General features: G+C 39.6%; 2 protein-coding genes across 2 annotated transcripts in view; both read right to left on the bottom strand.

Moving 5' to 3' along the window:
* OTOGL (otogelin like) overlaps positions 1-12,349 on the bottom strand; it is a 90,081-nt gene extending 77,732 nt beyond the window's left edge. The window contains 8 exon segments of the mRNA XM_077783154.1: positions 1,300-1,505; positions 2,640-2,761; positions 5,465-5,619; positions 6,240-6,324; positions 7,841-8,062; positions 10,169-10,217; positions 11,263-11,302; positions 12,264-12,349. Coding sequence (XP_077639280.1) covers positions 1,300-1,505; positions 2,640-2,761; positions 5,465-5,619; positions 6,240-6,324; positions 7,841-8,062; positions 10,169-10,217; positions 11,263-11,302; positions 12,264-12,342 — 958 coding nt within the window. The 5' untranslated portion in view covers positions 12,343-12,349.
* Positions 12,350-17,502: 5,153 nt separating this feature from the next.
* RPS16 (ribosomal protein S16) lies at positions 17,503-21,066 on the bottom strand. The gene is made up of 6 exons (XM_021528059.3): positions 21,001-21,066; positions 20,858-20,913; positions 20,098-20,199; positions 19,328-19,424; positions 17,829-17,876; positions 17,503-17,697 (listed from the first exon to the last, which is right to left on the bottom strand). Exons 1-6 carry the CDS (start codon positions 21,053-21,055, stop codon positions 17,552-17,554), a joined length of 504 nt encoding a protein of 167 aa, XP_021383734.1. The 5' UTR covers positions 21,056-21,066; the 3' UTR covers positions 17,503-17,551.
* Between the last annotated feature and the right edge of the window lie 461 nt (positions 21,067-21,527).

Here is a 21,527-nt window from a genome sequence, read left to right as displayed (position 1 = left end):
GTTTTTTTTTTTTTTTCCACAAAGCTGTACTATAGAAGACTAAATCTAACTTCTAGCACAAGAGGTACAAAGATGGACACTGCAATGTGGAAAGTCACAAAGTACACAAATGAGATATATGTACTTGGATCTCCACAAATAAATTACTATAAGATCCTAACCATCAGTTTGTTTTACTTAAGAGTGAGAGAGACTTAAAATATTTCTTCCTCTCTGACAGAGTAGTTCTGTATGCAGAAAACCCTTCCCAAACATAAAAGGCTGGGGGATAACTAGGGGCTTATTTGGTTTGTATAAGAGAGCGAGAAAAATCCTCATATTTTCAAGCTTGTTCTTGTTCCTTTTTTTTTTCTTTCTCCACATTAGTTGCAAGTAGGACAAAAGTCCCCATGGAGTACTCCCTACCTAGGCTACAGAATACAAGTTTAAAAACTCATCTCTGCGGCTCAGACACAGCACAAATCAGCTCCTCATTCTACAGGGTAGTAAGAGGCCATTAGTCCATCATACCAACAAGGAGATACAAGGAACTCCCAGGAAACAGCTTGGAAATTTACTTATTTCAACTAGGATTTTTATAATGTTGCTATAAAAGAATGACTCAGGATGGTGTTCTTTCCTCCATCTTTAAACGTAGAGAAAACCATAAACATTTGTTTATGTATTCATTGTTTGAAGGTATTTTCATCAGGTAGTGTTGATGTTGAGGTGGTTGCGACACAAAGTATAGATGGTAAGCAGATTCACATGGCAACTTTTAATTGTCGAAGATAGCTGACATTTTATACACTTTCTAATTGTTTATACTTCTTCTACCCTAACTATTGGCCACAATAATTCAGCATAACACCATTGGTGAAAAGTAACAGTGACTTCAGCTAACTTTCTAAAAATACTTTGTCCAGCTGCAAAGTTCCCTCCTTATCTTTCTTCAGTTCCTCTCTTCTCATGGTCTCTTTGGTAACAGCTTGGAGAAGGCTCCTTAATCAGCTTCCTCTTGCTTCTCAGCTTCTTTAGTTAACAGGCCCACTGTTAGCCCCTTCCACAAGGTAGGATAAACATACCCCAAGTGTTTTGCTGAGTAAGAGGTTTAAATGCATGTTTAAATACTTTCTTGAACTAGGACCTTTTCCCATTGCTTCTTTAATGATGAGGAGAAGTCAAAGTAGAGCAGATATACTATTTTACTGAAATAAATGAAACAGGGCTGCCTTTTTACAGCATTATATTTATACAGCATTTGATTTAAAGTGAACATGGAAACTGATCACACAAAGTAAGGGTAAGCTATTTACTTACTATTTTGAAGTATCAGGTCATCATATTTATTGCCATTAAAATTTCCACAAAGGCCACAAGGTTTTCCCTTATGATCTTCTGTCAGCTTAATATAAATACCAGAGTTTCCATCCCAAGCAAGAGAAAAACCAAAGGTAGTCTTCACCAGAATATAGTCAGCCAGTCTCTCAATGAAAGCATTTCCAACTGTCTGAGGCAATATTAATCTGGAAAAATATAGTCTACATCAAAGATCTCGGATGAGATAAGGTTCATGCTAGAAAAATACCACATAAAACATCACCTTCTAACTCAACACTTTTTCCTGAGTGTACACAGTCACTCCATTCAATCCTTCATCATGTTTTTACTATCTTATGTTTACTTCTCTTTATCAACCATCAAGAATGAATGCTTTCTGCTGTATCACCTATCAGTTGTACCAGTTATAGGCTTAAAAGAAAAACGCATCTTTGCTTTCAAAGCCTGGCACACTACATTGAGGAATACTTGAGTGCACAAGTATGCTGCATTGGGCAAGGAGACCACCAGCAGCCCTCTGGGCACTGGGTCATCACTGGGTTAGGCATCAGCAAAAGGAGGAACTTGCAGTACAGAAAACACCACTGACAAAAAAGTTGGAACTCTTCCTCCTTTGGTGAAAGACCACTGAACAATAATAGACATAGATCTAATCCTAGTCTTGCAAAGTTACTTCTGTTGGGTTGAACAGTATCACTGTAGCTACCATTCTCAGATACTAAAGGAATTCCAAAGGGGATGGCAAAAGCACCTCAGCAACTTTCTTAAAATTTCTGTACTTTATCAACCAGTAAAATAAACTTATGATAGCCTTAAGTGCATCTTTTTGCTTACAAAAATAAAGGTAAATTTGGAGGTTTGATGTACCTCAGGGATATTTTGTGGAGTTTTTGCCCCAAAGGGGCTTTATATCTTTGTTTTAATCAGTTCAGACACATCTAGAAGATCATGTCTTATATTAGCTATAGCTACCAAGAATAAATAATGATTGCCTTGTTCAAAATGCTATCAGTATGCACCAGGGATTAGATGGGACTGCCTGAAACAGACTTTGTCTGTAAAAAGAAGGAATAAATAATTGTTAGGTTACAGCTGAGAAGGTGAACACAGTACATGCAGGGAGTGTATTCACATGTATCACATCAGTACTGTCACAGCTGCTCAGATTAGAGCACTATCAGCCCCAATACAGAACAGCAAGGGATTCATAAAGGTACAGATCAATTTATTTTATCTGAATTGTGCAAGAATCATCTGTTTCCCAAACTCCGCATTACCTTTTTGCAATAAAATATTAAACTTACCATTAAAACACTTACCTGATTCCACTTTTTCTTACTTCATGTCCAGAAATCATTATTTCTTCTTGGTTTGAAAAAAATAAGCTGATAGACCTATGACAAGTATATACTGAACCATAACAGTGAGGACTGTTATGAACCTTTGAAGGAAAAAAATAGACACACAATAAGAAGAAATGCTTGTCCTCAATAATTTTGCACCCTTTTTTATTAAATTAATATATGATATTTTACATTTTTATGCTCTAATTACTGAAAGAGTTTTAAATATAAATACCTAGAATATTGCAAAGTCACAATTACAAACATATGTAAAATTCAAAGTTCATATTACACAATACTACTGAGAAATACAGCAACTGTTTAATAGTGCATAGCATCACAGGCCTGTGGTCTAAATACTGGTTACAGGAGTCAGGTATTTTACACTGACAAACGTCAGAGACATTGTAGTGAGCTAGCTTATAGAGGCCAAAGTAGGAGCTTGTTACCTGCCCTGAAGAAACACCCGTAATTCTCTGTTTCTAGAGATCTGATCTACAAAACAGGATTAGAAACCATACAGAATCTCAGTGTAACTCAGCAGCACTCTCCCTGCCTGCTGAGACTGGTACTAGCTGAACTACAGCATACCCTCCTGAGCCACTCAGGATTTCTTGAGATTTTGAAGTGCTGCCACAGATTATGGCAGGCATCTGAGTTAATGGATCCATTAAAATCTGTTTTGCACTGGCTTTCCAGCCCTGCTAATGGAGAAAGGTACAGTTTTCTGAAGTGGGCTTCTCTCCATTACATGTGAGCCTGGGCATTGTCTCAGTCATGTATCAACTTCTGTTGCTTGACTACAGTACTCTCAGGACTTGAAAACTGTGGGTTTGTGCTTGAGCAAAAGTTACAGAGTTTTCAGTCATCTCAGGGGAAATGAGCCATCCAAACCTGTAGGATGTCCAAACGAGCTTCAAAAATCCATGAGCTTATTTTATACTCCACTGAAGAGAGAGGTGAATGTGTTTTGAATCCTGGATGCCTATCATTACCCTGATTAAAATATGGACAGAGTTTAGATAGCTCAAATATGACTTATGTTGCTCTGTGTGTCATGTTATCATTCCCTGAGAAGGATGGGAATTTCATGACCAGTTTACTTGACAGTGCTGTTAAGCTAAATAAACTTCTAATTGGGAACATTTTACCAACATAGTGATGGAGGTTGTAAATGTAACTGTTTTGAAGAAAATATCTGTGAGTAAAGACATTCAGTGCTCATGAATACTTGAATTAGTCTTTCTTGACTGACACTAAATCTGAAAGTAAAATCCAGTTACTGTTTCTTTGGATGAAATAAACTAGGTCAGGAAAAGCATTAGGAGCTTTTACATGTACAAAGATAATCATAACTAAAGACAACATAAAAGTTATTAGTCCTGGCAAATGGCTTCTACCATCCCATGACAGAATCCATCCCAAGACAAAAACATAATAAAGGAAAATCAAAATAATTCTTATGTTTTCTTCTCCTCTTGAGGGGTAGATTATTAAAGCCAGAAGGACCATAATGTTAGGATTTGGCAAGGTTTTGTCTCTCCATTGCCCAGTCTGTCTACAGTCTCACATTACTTATGACTTTGCTGAGTAAACATTTTCATTTTTTAGTAAAATATTACATTTGTTCCAACAATTGAATAGAACCTTCTTTCTTTCCAGAGCCACTGGAATCCACTGACATAGTGATTCCAGATTTTAATATAATATTGGACTTTGCTACAGCACTTTCTGAAAACCTTTAAGAGGTCACAGCTGCATTTAGAATCCAAATAAAATGAAATTGTGAAAGGCAAGTGTAACAGCATCTCTCTGTAACTTGAGCAGGTAGAAATGGCAGTTTTAATGGTAGATTTGTCTTCACTAAGTGCTGTTATCTGAGGGAAGAAGAGGTAATCTGTTTATAAATGAAAAACAGTCCTCAGAGCAGAAATCAGCATCTAGATCTGCCCTCATGCCTATGACCACTGTACATACATGGGCTAAAAATGAGGACTCCTCTTGTCGCTTCTTCCCTGCCCAATCAGCACCAAATCCCAACCATTGTGAATAAGGTAATAGAATGATCTTATATCATCTCCACAGTAACCACCTGCCTGACAAATAGGGCATCTCTCTTCAAAGAGGGTACAGGTTTGAATCTCCCTGACTCACAGTCATTAACCATGGATACTCAGCAATTTGAAGAAATTACTAAAAAGAGTGCCTTCCATACATAGGTCAAGTTGAAAGCTTTTGAGCAGTTAATCTTCGCTGCATGACGTAGAGGTAATCCAGAATTAGAATGCAAATCCCTAGAGGGGATGGGGAGCAAATCCCATTGGCCAGGGAGACAGCTCCTCATAGCATGCCAATAGCTGTGAATTAGGGCCTAGCACATTCGTGTTCCTCGCTACTAGGCAAGTAATAGCTGTTTGCACTTACTCAGCAACTCAGCAACTCAATATTTTTTTACAGCCTGATAGCTGAAGTTTATTGAAATTTCTAGGGTCCTACCTAGAATGGTAAGACCTTAAGACTACCTTTGCTCCCAGAAGGGAGTGAGCAGATATCCCATTAAGGATCGGAAGAGAAAGAAATACTATTTTTAATATACTGACTCTTTTGATCATAATTTCATTAGTATTTTGAGTTACTGCATATAGGTTTAGGCTTTTCCAGATGTTTTCCACAAAAATATTATATTTATAAGTAATTAATGCCCGATTTGGTATAGTTATTGTCTCTCTACTTATTTTACTTACTTATTTACTTTTATGTTTACTTACATACTTATGTCTAGAGTATGTTTACATACTTACCCAAACAGTGTACTGAGGTTCCAGAGCACTGCAGTCTTTTGCAAATATATAGGAGCAATTCCCTGGGAAGTAGTAGTAGATGCCATCAAATGTTTCAAAATTATACTGTCCCCACGATTTGCAAATCCCATCTCGGTCCTTACCAGTGTTAGGTACTGGAGAGAACACACTGAGTTTACAAGAAGCATGGTCACCAAAAATTAGCAAGTACAAAAGATAAACTTATGTCTTCAACTTTAAATAAAGTCAGCACTCATTTTAGTCTTAAGTCTGCAGTTTTAGCCATGTGCAATCATCATTAAGTTTTTATTTGCTTCAGTGGAGACATTTTAATTACAAGTAGAGGCAAGGGATTTAGATATTCTGCACATCCTGGAAGACAATTCTTGTTGATCCCTACACACAGGAGATTCCAGAAACTAGTGTATTTCAATAGTAGGTAATTTAATTTGCAATAAACCACTGCTTCTTAAAAGAAATGCAGTGGTTTTTGGTTTTTCATCTAACTTTAAAAAAAAAGCTGTCTGGCTACTGATATACTAAACTATAGTCTATTAGTTATATATCTATATATCATTAAGTACTAAAATGTAGGCATTTATGATGTTGCTTTCTGTATGTCCCTAATGCGTAAAATTTTAATCGTTTTAACTGGCCAGATTTGAGTCCTGTTACAGAAGAATCACAAATATGCTGGTATCAGTATTTTTTCAAAATCTGTTTCCTAAATCTCCCTGAAACTTGACACTAAACTATTTTGGCCCAAAAAACGTACCAATTTGGCACCTGCTTCCTTGAGCCTGAAATATCTGACAGTCACAGTCACCTGCCTCTGTGCAGGCTGCTCCATTAAGGCATTCCTGAGGACATGAACCTGCAAAGAAGCATTCCAGCCTTTTAGTAGATGCAGTATTTTGCAAAGAGATTGAGAGATCTCAGTTAAATCTTTTTATTGTTAAATCATGAGCCACTATATTAGCTGAGAAAATTAATCAACAGCTATCTCCATTTTTTAATATATGCTTAATTTAATCCTTCATGTTCCTTAGTTAAAAGAGAAGCAAGGTTCTCATTTGGTTTGAGACTTATAAACTAACAAAAGAGCAAAAGGTCAACCTCCTCCAAGCAAACAAAAGGTCAAGTTCCCATGTAAAGAAATCAAATCCTAGTCCCACTGATCTCAAAATATACAGGACACAGATCATTCTAATTCACTAAATTCAGCATAATTTATACGTATATTCAGCTTCTTCCTCCTAAACATTACTGCAAGAGTACATTCAGTTTATGAACAAGCCAGAATATATATTTTAGCGTCAAAACCAGTCCTAAACAACCTTCCCCACATTCTAAAAAAAGTCAGCTAAAAGGTTATTTCTGCTTCAGAGATGACTGGAGTCAGGGACTTTAGGTTCCATGGGAATGGCTTGTTTTATGTTATAATTAGTAATTTTTTCCAAAAGCATTAAACAGTTTTATAGTCTGCTTGGTCTGAGGTCTATGACCTCCTTGTCATTTACTAATCATTCGTTGAGGTGGGTCTAAATCATCATTCCCCAAAAGTGGAGAAGAAAGCTAGTCTCAAAGTCACCAGTTTTTGCAGATAGTTGCTTGCTTTCTTGAAATAGGATTAAAAGTCTACATACATATAAAAGCTTCCAATGTTGCTGGTGAAGATTTAAAAATCATTACAAAAGGTGAAAAGTAAATTAAATAAACAGGCCCTTCCACTCCCAGTGAAGCACAGCAAAGCTGATAGTGACATAAATGGGAAAAAAAATGGGACCTTTACAGTAAAGGGACACAGAAGCTACCAGTGGTTAGGAATATCATCTGTCATTGTGAAAATTCCTTTCCATGCTTAGCTTTGAATTTTTTCCATTTAAGAACTGCTTTCCAAATATACATAGATACTCTGAAAATACCAACAAAGCAAAAACTATTGTTTCTATAACAAATCTTTTGCTGTTTTTAGAATTTTGAGCTGTAAAATTGCATATATTCATTTACATAATAAAATGCAAAAGAAGGCACGAGCCTTTTTTCCAAGGATATCAAAATTCCAATCAAAGTTGCATAGTGAACTTTTCTGTAAAACAATTTCTTGAGCCTGCTTTACATGTTTGTCCAATACTTAAATCATTACAAAAGCAGCTTCATGTTCATTGCCTTAGTACTCCTTTCACTTTGCACAACCAGTTATAAGCCTCTCTGATACAGCTACATCCTCTGACAAGGCCAGAAAAAAAGTGGCAGAAATTAAAAATTGTAATAGAACTAAACTTAAAAAAAAAAACAAAATCTCAAAAGATTGACTTCCTTAGCAGTTCAGATTTGGTTGTAAGGCCCTATTTTGAAAGTACAATTTTAACAGACTTTTTTTTTTTTAATATTTAACATGGTTAAAATGAGAAAATGAGTCAGGACAGAGTTTTGTAGAGGCATAAAGAAGAGGGCTTCCACAGCCCATGGTAACACAGGGAAGGAAGGCAGCAGTTTCAGAGCTCTCTCCTCCTGCAGGTGAGGGACACAGCACTGACCTCCTGGTGGACTCCTCATCAGGGCCCCATGATGCTGCAACTGAGAGGCAGATTTAACCTGTTAGAGAAACGTAAAAGCAAAATCAGGGTGTTTGTTGTTTACAAATTAATTGATAAAAGCCTGAGGCCTTGCAGTCAAACACTGAGTTGGAACTTTAAATACAGAAGAGCAATTTGCATCTCAAGCAGCCATGGCACAATCACAGGTGGTGCTGGAGGGATCAGCAGCCTGGGAAAGGGAAGCACAGTGGCTTTTAAGGAGACTGGGGAAAGATACAACTGCTATGTGAGATCACTACTGGCTTCTCATCTATGCCCTCCAGTTCCAGTGAATCACCAAGGTTCCACATGGGAAGTTTTTCATTTACATTTGGAAGGAAAAGGAAGGGGATAGAGTGCAATCTCCCTTTTTCACTTCACTCAAATACCCATAGCTGAAGAGGTCCCTCTATTGCTTCCACTCCCCTGATTCCTACTCCATGCTGCATCCAGATCATCCCATTATGGCCAATCTAGCTGCAATGGATTTTGTGTTCTCCTTGAGATCCTTCAGAATTGGTTCATCCCAAACAACAGAGAAAGCATATCTGCCTGACCTGCCTCCTGTTTAGTCACAGGGAGCCTGACACTATGAGGAAACCCTGCACCTGGCCCAGCACTCTGATATTGCAGCTCATCACATCACATTTTCCCTTCCAAGAACTGATCCCATTCCAGACTGAAAGTACCCTGGGGCTTCTGCCTCCACTAGTCTGACTGGAAAGTTTACCAGAATTGAAGTGCTGAGTACTTAAATATTTCCTACTTACATTTATTCGTGGCCAGTATAAATCCCTTCCTTTATAAATCTGTTCCTTTTTGCTTAAATAGCTCTTCTTTCCTCTGTGTGTTATTTATTTCTTATCTGATGTTCTATGAAAAAACAGTTACCTTTCTGCAGTCCCCACAGACTTAAGTGCCAGCCTTCAGCTGCACAACTAAGAAATTTTTGGTCTTTTCCTGTAAGCTAATTTCTTTCTTCCCTACTGACTCCACTCATTCTCCACATCTCTAGTTTGAACTGATGGATCTCAAGTTAACAACACTGTGCAAGGAACATTTTAGGGTTAGTCTTGCCAACACCTCTTACAGTTCCCTTTTCCAAATGGAAATATGTTGTGGGATGCTTCCAAGTAGTACAATCTGTTTAAAAATCAACCTGAAATAGATTTCATTGATGCACCACCTGGAAGGCCCTCTGCACCAAAATTATTCCTGGTGCCCATGGTCCATTGCTAGCTGCAGAGGGTCCCTTCCCTTTCTGCACAACAAGACCCATTCCCATATTTTCTGATAGTGACTCCAAGCCACCCGCCTCACAAAAGCTGCTTTTGGCCTTTGCGTCATTTTGCAGAACGTGCTTGGTGCAACAGCACTTCCCTGCTGAGGGCCCTCCAAGGACACCTCCAGTCCTGCTTCTCTCAGAGTCTTAATTTCCCTCAGTGCAGCATTTCACACCAGCTGCCTTCTGTAGCGGCACACAGATCTCAAAGGTCTTGGAGAAAATCACCTCTGGTTCAGCCACAGGCTCCCTGGAACACCCTGAGGTGGGACCGCCTCTGGCTTCCTGCCTACCCCCTTCAAAGGGGTTATAACCCTTGGCTGGGCTCCATAGCCCAAGTGTGTACAAGTGGGGGAACAAGATTCCTCCATTTAAGATTGAATTTCAGCACAACATTGCTGGGATGCAGCACTGAGGCAGCGTGGGGCCAGGGTGATGGGAGCCAGGGCTGGGACGGAGCCGCCAGGACACCATGTCCAGGAAGGAGCCTTGCCAGTGGCACAGCCATTGTGCCTCTCACAAACACAAAAACAAACACAAACAGCTTTCCAGGTCCTGTTCACCCCCACAAAAGACAGAGACGCCCCGGGTTTATTTCCCATGGTGTGTGTCAGTCGGCTCGGCAGGTCAGTCATCTACTGGGTGCTTTGCTGAGGAAGAATGAAGGCATTAGGCCATGGCTCCGGTGGGGTGAGCAGGTGGGGAGTAGCTGCTCCTCCTCACTGTCCTCCTGTTACCACAGCCCATCTCCCCACAAAGGGTCATTTGTAAGGATGGCAAAGGCCCAGAGCAGAAAAGGGAGGAGGGTTTCCCCACCCTCCTGCTTTTGGAGGTATAACCTACCTCGGCTGTTACAAGATCTCTTTTCTGTCGAGTTGCATTAGACTCAGTTCTGGAAGAAAACAAAAAGGATCTTGTATTATCAAAGGTCCCTGGAGCAACCTGAATAAGCAAGTCCCCAGAGAGAAGTGTTTCTCTCTGATTACCATCACTTTATCAAAGAGGTCTTTCTTAGGTTAACATTTAAAAAGGTGATTTTTTTTTTTTTTGTCAGTGTCTCTTTTTACAGAATTGGGCAGCTCTCCAATCTCTGTTTGGACAGGGAGGTACCTGGAGCTTTGGGGAGACATAAATAGGCAAAACAGACTTACACAACAGGATACAAAATTGTAAAGCAGCTTCATATTTACTTCATGTGGCATGTCAGTAGCTACAAGTTCCCCAGTGTGTTGCTTGAATATACTCTGATGGTACTTTTGATAGCAAGAGATGACTCTCCAGCTGGAGCCAACTTTAATTTGTGATTAAGTTTAGAAACAAGGGCATCAAACTATAAAACACACTTAGTTCTATCAACACTTCATGATGGCATATCATTTGACATGCCTGTGTGTCCACTAGATGTATTAGAAATCATAAGACACACAAAGCTACGTCCAACTTGATGCTTCCATTGAAATTGATGGCATAGATCCCATTTAATTCAATGGGATCAGGAACATTGCCTAGTTTGGGTTTTGTTTGGATTTCAGCTTCTATGTGAAAATTAGTATTCAAAATGTTTATTTTAAGGCTGTACAGCACTTACTTCTCTGTGCTTCGAATAGCAGCTAGGATTTTATCATGCAGTTAACACTGTAGATGGATACTCATTTAATGTATTTTTCCAGTCATGAAATCATGATCTCATGCTGCTTTCATTCCATTATTTCTCTAAGCTTTCTCGAGAACATAGAAGTATCATTTTTCATAAGGACTTCCATTTTTCAAACTGAGGACCCATGCCCATTACATAAATACTTGGGAAAGAGTTGTAAACATTCTGAAAGTGTGTTCTACATCCAATCTACATGTAGATGACATTTTACACATTGTATTCAAGGCTATATTTTACTTTCTAACTTGCACTGCATTGCATTTGCTCAATAAAAACTTACCTCAAAGTTCTTCTCAAAAGAGGAGGCTTGCAATAAGATCCTGTCAATTAAAAAATCACAAAGTTAAACATTTTTTTCTATAGCATCACTCCACCCTTGGCAAGCAATGTCAAGTTTAAAACAACATTATTGAATTTTAGGGTTTAACAATCCTGAGTTTTCCAGGGCACCTTTGTACAAACTCTGTAACCAAGGAATGTAGCACTTTATGCACTCCTTCCTAACAATTTGATTCTCTCACACAGTCTTTACCTGCAGGTTTTCATGGCTGTTGTTCTGGTATGCGCTACCATGAAGAAGTAAAAAGAGTTCATAGTTCTTTAGAGGCTCAGAACAAAAAAATAGAACAGGTAAACAGGTAAAACAGAACAGGTACTCAGAGCTTTCCAGAATCAAACCTTCAGAGTTAAAATACTTTTCTGACTGTTGCTTAGAAGACTGAATTGCAAATAATTTTAAATGAGTCCATGCTTAAAACAAGCCAGCAAATAAACAAAATCAAACAAAACTACAAAAAACCTTTTAATATTATATTAGAAATCTTTATAATTGTAGCAAGGAAACTATATATAAGATCCAGTTATATTACGTAGAAAGTAAGAAAATTTCTATAACTAGAAGGGCAATTATCTACCCTAGCAGTCTAAAAATGTTTAAACAAACTGCAGGTGTAGTCGTCAAATAAAATCTTACCTCATTGAAAACCATTAAATGCTACTCATCTGACAATAATAGCAAGAAAGGCAAGAAAGTTAGACTTTGTTAATAAATAATTGTTTTCTAACAAATTCAGATGTAAAAAATTACTCTTAAAAATTTTATATTTTAGTTTTGACACCTGTGAGAGAGAATGGTGATATATACTTGTTTAAATTGCATTTAAAAATTACAGCAAGGTCAAAAAGAATAATGATAGAAAAATAACTAGCTGTAATATTAAAATATTTAGAAAAAGTTTGTAAAAATTAGTATTACTACAAAAAATATAATAAAATTCTTACCTTGCAAAGTGGACAGCAGTGAATGAAGCAAGAATATACTCCATGGTATCATTAAACTGTGCTTTCCTACAATGTTCATTTCAGTATAAGTTGGAAAAGTAATTTATCGAAATTAAGGGCTTTGATTATAGGGCATCTTACAATTGTGTATTTCTACAGTGTATTTAAATCCTTCAGAGGTTAGATAATTGGACTCATTACTTTAAAGAATGCAATGTAAAAGAGGAAAAGAGCAGGAGACATCAAGCTTGGTAGCTACATGCAGCTTCAGGAGCTTTGCGAGTACAACTTCCTGGCTGCATGTGTCTCATTAGCAATGCATGGGAGCTCCTCAGCACAGCCTGTATTAGTTACACTTCCACCAGACCTGCGAGTATTACTCCCCTGTTGATTTGAATTGGCCCTTTATAACACAGCAGACAATGACAGAAATGTTGCCATGTCATGGTGGTTTGAGAGATCCTTCTGTCGTCACACACCTTTGTGCGCACTGAGGCTTGAGCTGAGGGCTATTCTCTACTCCTTAGTACAGCAACATTTTTTTGCAAGATCCTGAAATAATACCACTATATAATTATAACTACATGGTTTTACATATTAACATATTAATGTTTTTTCTCTGTCCTGAAAGGAGAGAGATGGACTTCTGTTAAATAATATATCTGGCTTTTAAAGAATATTCTGGATGCTTTTCTGGATATAGTTTGCCTATAGCACAAAAGAAGGATTCTCAGAGGATAACTATATTTTAGTTTTAATAAAACATGTTATGAAAACTTCATATTAGGAAAAAGGAGAAAGAAGTTGACAGGGCCAAAGGGTTTAATTTCTATTTTTCATTAAAATATAAAACGACAATTTTACAAAAATTAAAAATTATGTTTTAAAATAAAAGTCTTTTACCTGCTTTGCCATAATGTAAACAGAATCATCAAAAAGCACAGCTTTAAAAACACTTATAATGCTACTTGAAATTGTTGCTGCTCATTTTATTTTGCAAAGCCTATCTTTAGCCTATTTTTCATTCTTCCTAAGAGGTGCTTTGTGAGACCCTCTGAGCATGCTACAGAAGCCGTGGTTGGACCCAAATAAAATTCAGAAGCTGATGGCTTCTCTTGGGTAAAAAGTTCTCCCATCCTTTCTTCCAGCTCTTTCTATTTCCTGTTCCCCATATGAACAAGAGAAAGCAAATGAAAACTCAGCCTCTGCAAGCACGGACAAGGACAAAACCCTATGTCCACAGAGCAGCCAACAGCACTGGTGAAGGTTTGGGGTCACTGATGGTACAAGGGTACTTATTGGAAACTAATGCATAACACTACTACATACCCTGTGTGGAGTATTTAAGAACTATTTTTATTACTATTGGATCTGAGAAGCTGACACTTCCATAGTTGCATTTCAAGGGAGTTTGTTGCTTTGTTTTTACCTCTATGGGAGTAGCTATGGTCTGTTCCAATGGATTGGCTGTTTGTCTGCAGCTGGACTGCATATCTCAGCTCAGCTGCACCTGCTGTATGTGCACCTGCAGTATGATCCAAAACAACTCCACACCACAAACAGAAGCAAAAAAAGTGAATTCTTAGGCCATATGGAAACATTGATATAGTCACTCACAGAATTTTAACTCTTATGCGAGAACTTACAGAAAATAGACTTTCAAGACTGATCTCAAGATGAAATGAAACCAAGCATTACGTCTTCCAAATTCCATTACTAGTCTCTCTATTATTTTACTGTCAAGCTAAGTCTGGTTTAGAAACTCTTGAAAACTCAAGCTCCTTTTAGAAATCTGATCTGGTATTCCTCCCTTTCTCAAGAGTGTATTTCTCATTATGCTTCATATGCAGTTTCACAGCTAAATTAATGTAATATTAATAGAAATGAACTTTTTTTGGTTTAAAAGGGGAAAGAAAAGCTATCCAAAATAGCACTTATGTGAGTTTTGTTTGGTTTTGGAATTTTGTAAACAATTTTTCTATAGCGAAGTTGGTATATGCAGTATTTCACAGTTGTTTAACTTTTAATATTTAAAAATAGTCCAAGCCTTATTATCTGCAAAGGAATTTTGTAAGAGTTAAAGCAATAGGCTTCATAAAGTTTAGACATTTCAGCCCAAGGCAAGGTAGGAAACAGCAAAGTCCCAAGCATGTTAAGGATGTCAGCTAAAGAAAAATAATTACTCAACCAAGTACTCTGAACTGTAACTCAGAAGAGCATATTAAGAGAGAGATTAAAAATTCAAATCAAATTATATCAAGGTAACAACATGTTATTATCTACACAAGTATTAGAATACTCCCCGACTGGCACTTCTGAAAAACTTGGAAAAAAAAGCACTAGAAAATAATTGCTTTTGTAAGAAAACAAGCACAATACAGAACACACTTGTCCACACTTTAAAAATGTCAGTGTTACATTTTTAAGTTAGATTTTTTTTCTTCAAAAATAAAATGTAAACGTTTAAGTGGTAATATATTTGTACATTGAAGTAAAAAGAAAAAAATCTCCAAATTTTCCAACATAATGTTTGAGACTACTTAAATTTATATACACATCACAATGCTCATCAGGATAACAAAAAATGGATAAAGAAATAACTGCCTTCTGTGCCATGGGCACAAGCTTACCCTGGTTTGAAAGTGGGTCCACTGTCATTGTCAACAAAACATGGTATTTTTAATGAAGAATTCAAGTGAGGCTGCATTTTATTGTGCACAGATAATCTTCCTAAGGATTAACACTGGTGAACCTAATGAAAGAGCTGAGGTGAGGGGCATTTCTTCTTTTCTGAGAACCATCTCCCAGGCTGCTCAAGAACCTTCTTAATGGTTTGAAGATCAAACTCTTACTATTTCTCTGGGGATGTGTTTCTCTGGCCAGAGTGGATGCTCAATGACAAGTGCTTGATTATCATCCCTGCACCCAGAACAGGAGGAAACATTTTTGCAAACACCGTCAAACTTTACAGTGGTTACAGTTTCCCAATGAAGTTAAGCCCTCTAGTGGGTGACTAGTAAGCAACCTCAGAAAAAAAAATATCTTCAGCCATCCAGACAGACAGCAGCCCACTTCTACAAACATTTCTCATTTAGAAAATAAGTGTGTGGGAATGACATCACTCTGCAGGATTAACAGGGCATTTTTATAGGATCAGAGTTCCATTCAGAAAGCATTTTTATTACGTTTAGAGTCTTCTGTTTGAAGAAATGACATGCAGATATCTCTGAATATATTAGTAGCAATGCAAGTTTTATTTTCAGCCTTTCCACAAAATAATAGCTAACAATAATCCCCAATTGTTACAAGCTGTTCTGTGACCAGAAGATTCATCAGGCTTCCTCGTAACTGTGAAATCCACCTCTAAGGTTACTGGCATCAGGTATTCCATCTCCCCCTGCCTCATTAATTTTCACCACCACAACTTTGCATCATCTCTTTTCCCCTCCATCCCACAGATCTAACAGCCAGACAAGAATCAGTTTTGGACAAGCCACAGCATAGGGTATTTATGTGCCAACTGGCAGGCCAGGAAGCATCTCCTAAGCAATGAGTGAGCCATTGCTTTTCAAACAGCCAAACAACTAGAGATTTATTTTCCTTCAGCTGAAGCTAATTAACATCAAGACTCAGGTTTTCACAAAACTCATAGGAATTCAAGTGATCAAACTCAACTCTGCATAGCATCTTTTCCTTGGAAAACCTAGCCAGGAGGATGAGCGTGGCAGCTTAGAGTGCAGGAAAGGGGGACTGAGGAAAGCAGACCATGCATCTCACCAGACAGGAGCCTGAGATGGAGTATCCAATTTGCTTTGTGTAAAACCAAGTAACACAGGTATGTGAATTGGTGATAGAACATACAAGTCTCTCTGCTTCAACAGGAGCATGCGAGGTTTGAATATAAGCATTGCACTTCTATTCATATTACAGAATGCAATTATTTCATGGCAGAAACTGGTAGCTAAAATGGGGAGATGGATGCGAAATTCCCTTTTTAGAAGGAATTTGTTTGCTGCACATTTAACTCTTGAATAACTGTGAGGATAACTTTAATACCCTTCTACTGAAAAAGCAGACCTCATGACAAATGCTTAACGTTAATAAAAAGCTGTAAGCAACCGTTTTATTAAACTACAGTGAAAGAGTGGATTTTACTATTCATTCCAATTCCCCAACACACAAGGGAAGCTGGTTTGTGTTGACTAAGTACACTGAAAAAAAATTCCCATTAAGCAAATTAGCTTGAGATTTTTAAATGTTGGGCTTTTCAAGCATGTTCTAAGGTACTCCTATGACAATTCCAGTACTGCCATACAAGCATACACAGACATTAAAATACCAGGCTTGGAGAGCAATACAGCAGTAGTCTCCAGTATTTCTTCTAGTTCCACTCCAAACTGGCTTACAAACACAGCAAACAGCTCAGGGCTGTACTCACTCCAGTTGGGTCAGTTTGTACCCACAGCCTCACTCCGTAATTTGCATCTCTTCCAAAGGACAGAATGAGTCTTTTTAAGACTATTGTTGGCCCATCCCACATTTACTCAGAATTTACTTTTCGTCCTTGGGTAAATGGACAGGATCTGAAACGTCTACATTTAATATGCACATCTTGTAGCCAAATTTTTGAAAATCACTTTCCAACTCACTTTTTTCACCCTTTTGTCCTCCAAGGCTTTCAAATTGCCTCACCTAGCTCGTAACATAAGCAGTTACCCCCTCTTGGCTTGTAACGTGTGAACATGTGGTTGAAGGATTAATCACTCAGACTTAATCTTAAAACACAAAATCCTTGATCTATTTTTACAAAACACTATATTTAAATATTTTAAGTTTCCTAATTTAGATGTATTAGTCCAGGATTCAGTTGCTGCATTATCTGGTAATGCAAGAGTTCAACATATCTCCCTCCCTTGCCCCGTAATTATTTTGGTTTTGGCAACATTAACTATCAGAAGAGTAAAGACTGAAATGGCCCATGAACCACTGTGTTGCATGTGCCTGCCAATCCAGGATGTGAGCCTTCTTTATGTTTGGATAACCACACATTCCTCAAAAGAAAGTTTTTCTTTACTCCTAAAACCCTACCTATCAGAATTACTATGAAAGGATAAAAAAAAGAACTGCCATTAATGCACTGATTTTACTGTAATACAAATCCCTTTGTGTATCAATCTTAACACACAGTGAAAAAATCTATTTACCCATCCAAGAAAAGGCAATTTAGAAACATGAAAAATTATCAAATTCTTTCTGTTTATTGACTGCCACATGATTAGACGCCAATTTTAACGGTAAGACTTCTGGTAGCGTGCACGAGCACCGGGCCCTCCAAATTTCTTGGATTCACAACGACGAGGATCTGCAACAAGCAGAGTCCTATCATACTGGATTAGAATATCCTTGATCTCTTTCTTGGAAGCTTCATCAACGTCTGTTTAAAAATAAAAAAAATCTTTTGTTTAAGCTGTTTCACATGGAACAAATCCATAAATACTTTTTGCAATAAAACAACCAAAAGCCATACATTTCCATGTAAAGCTAACAAAACAATCAGTTACTTACATTTTTGATAGTAAGCCACCAAAGCTTTGGAAATAGCTTGACGGATAGCTGTTAAACAAAGATAAAAGATCAGTTAACGACTGCAAATCTATTTAAAATATAAACACGAAGTGCCAGTTATCTGAGAAATATGCTATTTTGTTCACTGCCAAATTGTCCTTTCATCCCTTAGTATCCCCTCCCACATAGTCCACGTGACCCTTACTTTGGCAAACCTTAAGAAATCTGTGCCAAGAGGCCACCCACAGTTCATCTGTTGATTTGACAGCTGCCAGCTAGCCAAGAAATTGCACAAGTGCTCTCTGATCACTTTCTCTTCCAAGTACAAATGTAGGTTCATTTTCTATCTACCAGTAGTCAACTTTCAAAATCTTTAGAAACACAGTTCTCTGAAATGTCTATACTTTTCATCAAAGATAAAATTGATACTGTGTTGAAAGACTAAGGATGCAAAAGGGACAACAAGATGGTCTGAGTGCTAGAACACGGCAATACAAACTAGCACAGTAACAGTAACCAGAACTGTCAGGATGTTGTTACACTTATCTGTCAAAACATTAACATCAAGATTTTGATGAAAATATCAATGTTCTGAAAAATAAATGGTATTGAGTTTGGGCCTGAAATTTGCCTAGTTTTAATGCAGCCTCAGCTCCACTTTACTAACTACATTGAAATTAAGAGCAGAACAAATCTATCTTTTGCAAAGATGACCTCTTAGGAACAGCTAATGCAAATATATGCCCAGCCTTCCCTGCAAGGGGAAAACTGCCTAGCTTTGCTCATACTGCAAAGACGCTTCTGAGCAACATGGAAATATCCAACTAAGGATATAATTTCTAAGGCTAAACCACTCCTAAAATCTTTGTGCTCAGCTGCATTTAAACTATTCTGTCACTTCACAAGGTAAAGGTAGTTCTTGCGCATTTAGTCAAAACTTCATTTTGCTTTACTCAGCTTTTTCTGTTACAGCTTTGAACATAAAATATAATCAACATGCCCTTATGAGAAACTACATTTGCACAGTGGAGAAAGAACAGTTTGGCCAGTCACTATTCCAAACTTAAGCCTCTTAAAGATGTGGCTGCATTGGGTATGTCTGAGATGATTTTCCTGTGACATAGCCAGGACAACTGATATCCAAACTGACCAGAAGGGATATTCCATACCAGAGGATGTCTGCTCAGCAGTAAAACCAAAGGAAAAGCAACTGCTATAGCTATTGAGGCCTCACTTCCTGGGAAGTAGCTTAACATTGCCTGCGGATGGAAGCCTTTAGTTTTCCTTTGCTTCAGTGCACAGCCTTTATTTTTGCTTTATTAATCTGCATTCATCTTGACCCACAAGAGTTTTCCATCTTATTTTCTCCCCTTCCCCATCAGGATAAGGAGATGAGTGATACAGCAGCTTGGTGAACACCGGGCATCCAGCCAGAGTCAACTCGCCACAGTGGCTTTACCCATTCCAGCCCACACCAGAAATCCCACCAAAAACCTTACCATAGATTTGTGCTACGTGGCCACCACCCTTCACACGGACTCTGATGTCAACACCAGCAAACCGTTCCTTCCCCAGGAGGAGGACAGGTTCAAGCAGCTGGGAAACGAAACACAAAGAAAATTCATTTGCAATAAGGGTCAGAGCTCGTAGTAGCTTTACCGAATGTGATGTTATTGAATCCTGTGAAAAATGGAGCCTTGATTTTAAAAGGAAACACCCAGGTCAAGTACACCTCTAGCAGAGTTCTTTGACATCTACTAGTGCTTTCATGTTTTCTGAAGTCTTCGGTTTATTTAAGTTTCAAATATCTTAGCAGCAAACCATATATACATGGGAATTAAGAGAAATAACTAGAATGCCATAACTATATATAAAAATAAAGTCAAGTTCATTAAAAGTGAAGACCCGATAGTTTCTAGGTAGTTTTCTTCACTACTTATTATACTTTATAGTTACAGATTCTGTCAGCATTGTTCAGCACTTATTGTATAAACTTCTAAATAACCTTTTTAAAATGAGGGCTTTAAGTCACCAATTTCAGTTTAGAAAGTGGGTAGGAAGTGCAAAGAATACTTCACATTAAATGAAACCTGTTAAGCAAAACCCCCCATCACAGAAGTGAAGTTTACCGTATTTTCATAATAGCATTTGTATTTCAGGTTAGCAACCAAAAATTTGGTACTTTCAGTAGGACAGGCCACTTGTCTCCAGTGTGAAGCAATTATATGTATAAAAAGGGATGCAGGGCAGAAGCTGGATGGATGCTTACTTTATACTGCAGAGTTCTGGGCTCAATCATTTCCAGAGGTCTTCCATTAACTTTAATGAGGCCATTCCCTCTCTTGCAGTGGGCAACAGCCGTTGCAGTTTTCTAAAAATCCAAACATGTATTAACACAGCGTTTTATTTTCGCACAAGCAGCAGGAACTTCAATTTCATTTTAAAAATCGAGCAGTCTTAGTCTTAGACTAACACAAAACAGTATCTCTCCCTACACCTCCAGGTACAATCACAGTATTACAACAGAATCTTAATAAGTTTCAGTGTTTGATTTAGACTTACAAGACTTAATTGTATACGAAGGAAAAACCCTCCGTGCTACAATACCGTAGTTTTGTGGCTCATTTTCTCACGAGACTGGTACCGTGAATTATTCGAGACGCAGCATTCCATCCAACAGGGCGATCTTTACCTTCCCGACACCGCCTCACAACGTGCCCCTCAGATTCCGACATTGATAAGCCAGGGCGCTGTGGGCTGGGGCGACTCCGGTGAGAGACCACCCAGAGCCATCCCCGAGAGGAGCAAAGCCTCCCCCACAGCCCCGCAGCGCACCAGGGACGCGGCGTGCTCCGGCAGCCACGGAGCGGGCACGTGGGCTGCCCGGCGGGCCCCATCCCCCGGCCGAGCCCCGCCGCACGACCCCGCCGAGGAGCCACGGCGAGAACGCCGAGCGCGCACGGCCCGAAGGCGCGGGCCAGCCCGGCAGCGAGGAGCAGATGGGGCAGGCCGCCATGCCCGCGCCTCACCTTTCGTCCGAAGACCTGGACGCTCTGCAGGGGGCCCTTGGCCGGCATGGCTGTTCCTGCAAGAGAGAGACGGCGGCGTGAGCGCGGCGTGAGCGCGGCGTGAGCGCGGCGGGCGGGCGCGGCCGGAGCGGCCCGGCACTCACCCGTCCTCGGCGGCGGCTCCGCGGAAAGGCCGCACGGGGCTTCCTGCCCGCGCATCAGGGGCGCCGCGCCGCAAAGCGCCACGCCAGCGCTTCCGGCAGCGCGACAGAGCACGGCCGGCTCGGGCCCTGCTGGCGCGCTTTGCGGCAGCGCGGGGGACCCGAGGCGGGCGGGGCCGGAGGAACGGGGCAGGGAGCGGGGCAGGGAGAGCGAGCGGCTGGCGGGAGCGGGGCAGGGAGAGCCCGGGCGGGGCAGGGAGCGGGGCAGGGAGAGCCCGGGCGGGGCAGGGAGAGCGAGCGGCTGGCGGGAGCGGGGCAGGGAGAGCCCGAGCGGGGCAGGGAGAGCCCGGGCGGGGCAGGGAGCGGGGCAGGGAGAGCCCGAGCGGGGCAGGGAGAGCCCGGGCGGCTGGATGGGGCTCTGCCCTCTGACACCGCAGTGCACTTTGCTGGGTCCCGGTCACAAAGCGGAACCAGGTGGGCTTCTGCTGTAAGGAGAACTAAACGGTGCCAAGGCGGAGAGGCTTACAGTC

Source organism: Lonchura striata, chromosome 5 (genome assembly GCF_046129695.1).
Source record: "Lonchura striata isolate bLonStr1 chromosome 5, bLonStr1.mat, whole genome shotgun sequence".
Classification (NCBI taxonomy): Eukaryota; Metazoa; Chordata; class Aves; order Passeriformes; family Estrildidae; genus Lonchura; species Lonchura striata.
The sequence above is the reverse complement of the archived record's forward strand: the minus strand, read 5'-3'. Positions and strand labels throughout refer to the sequence as shown.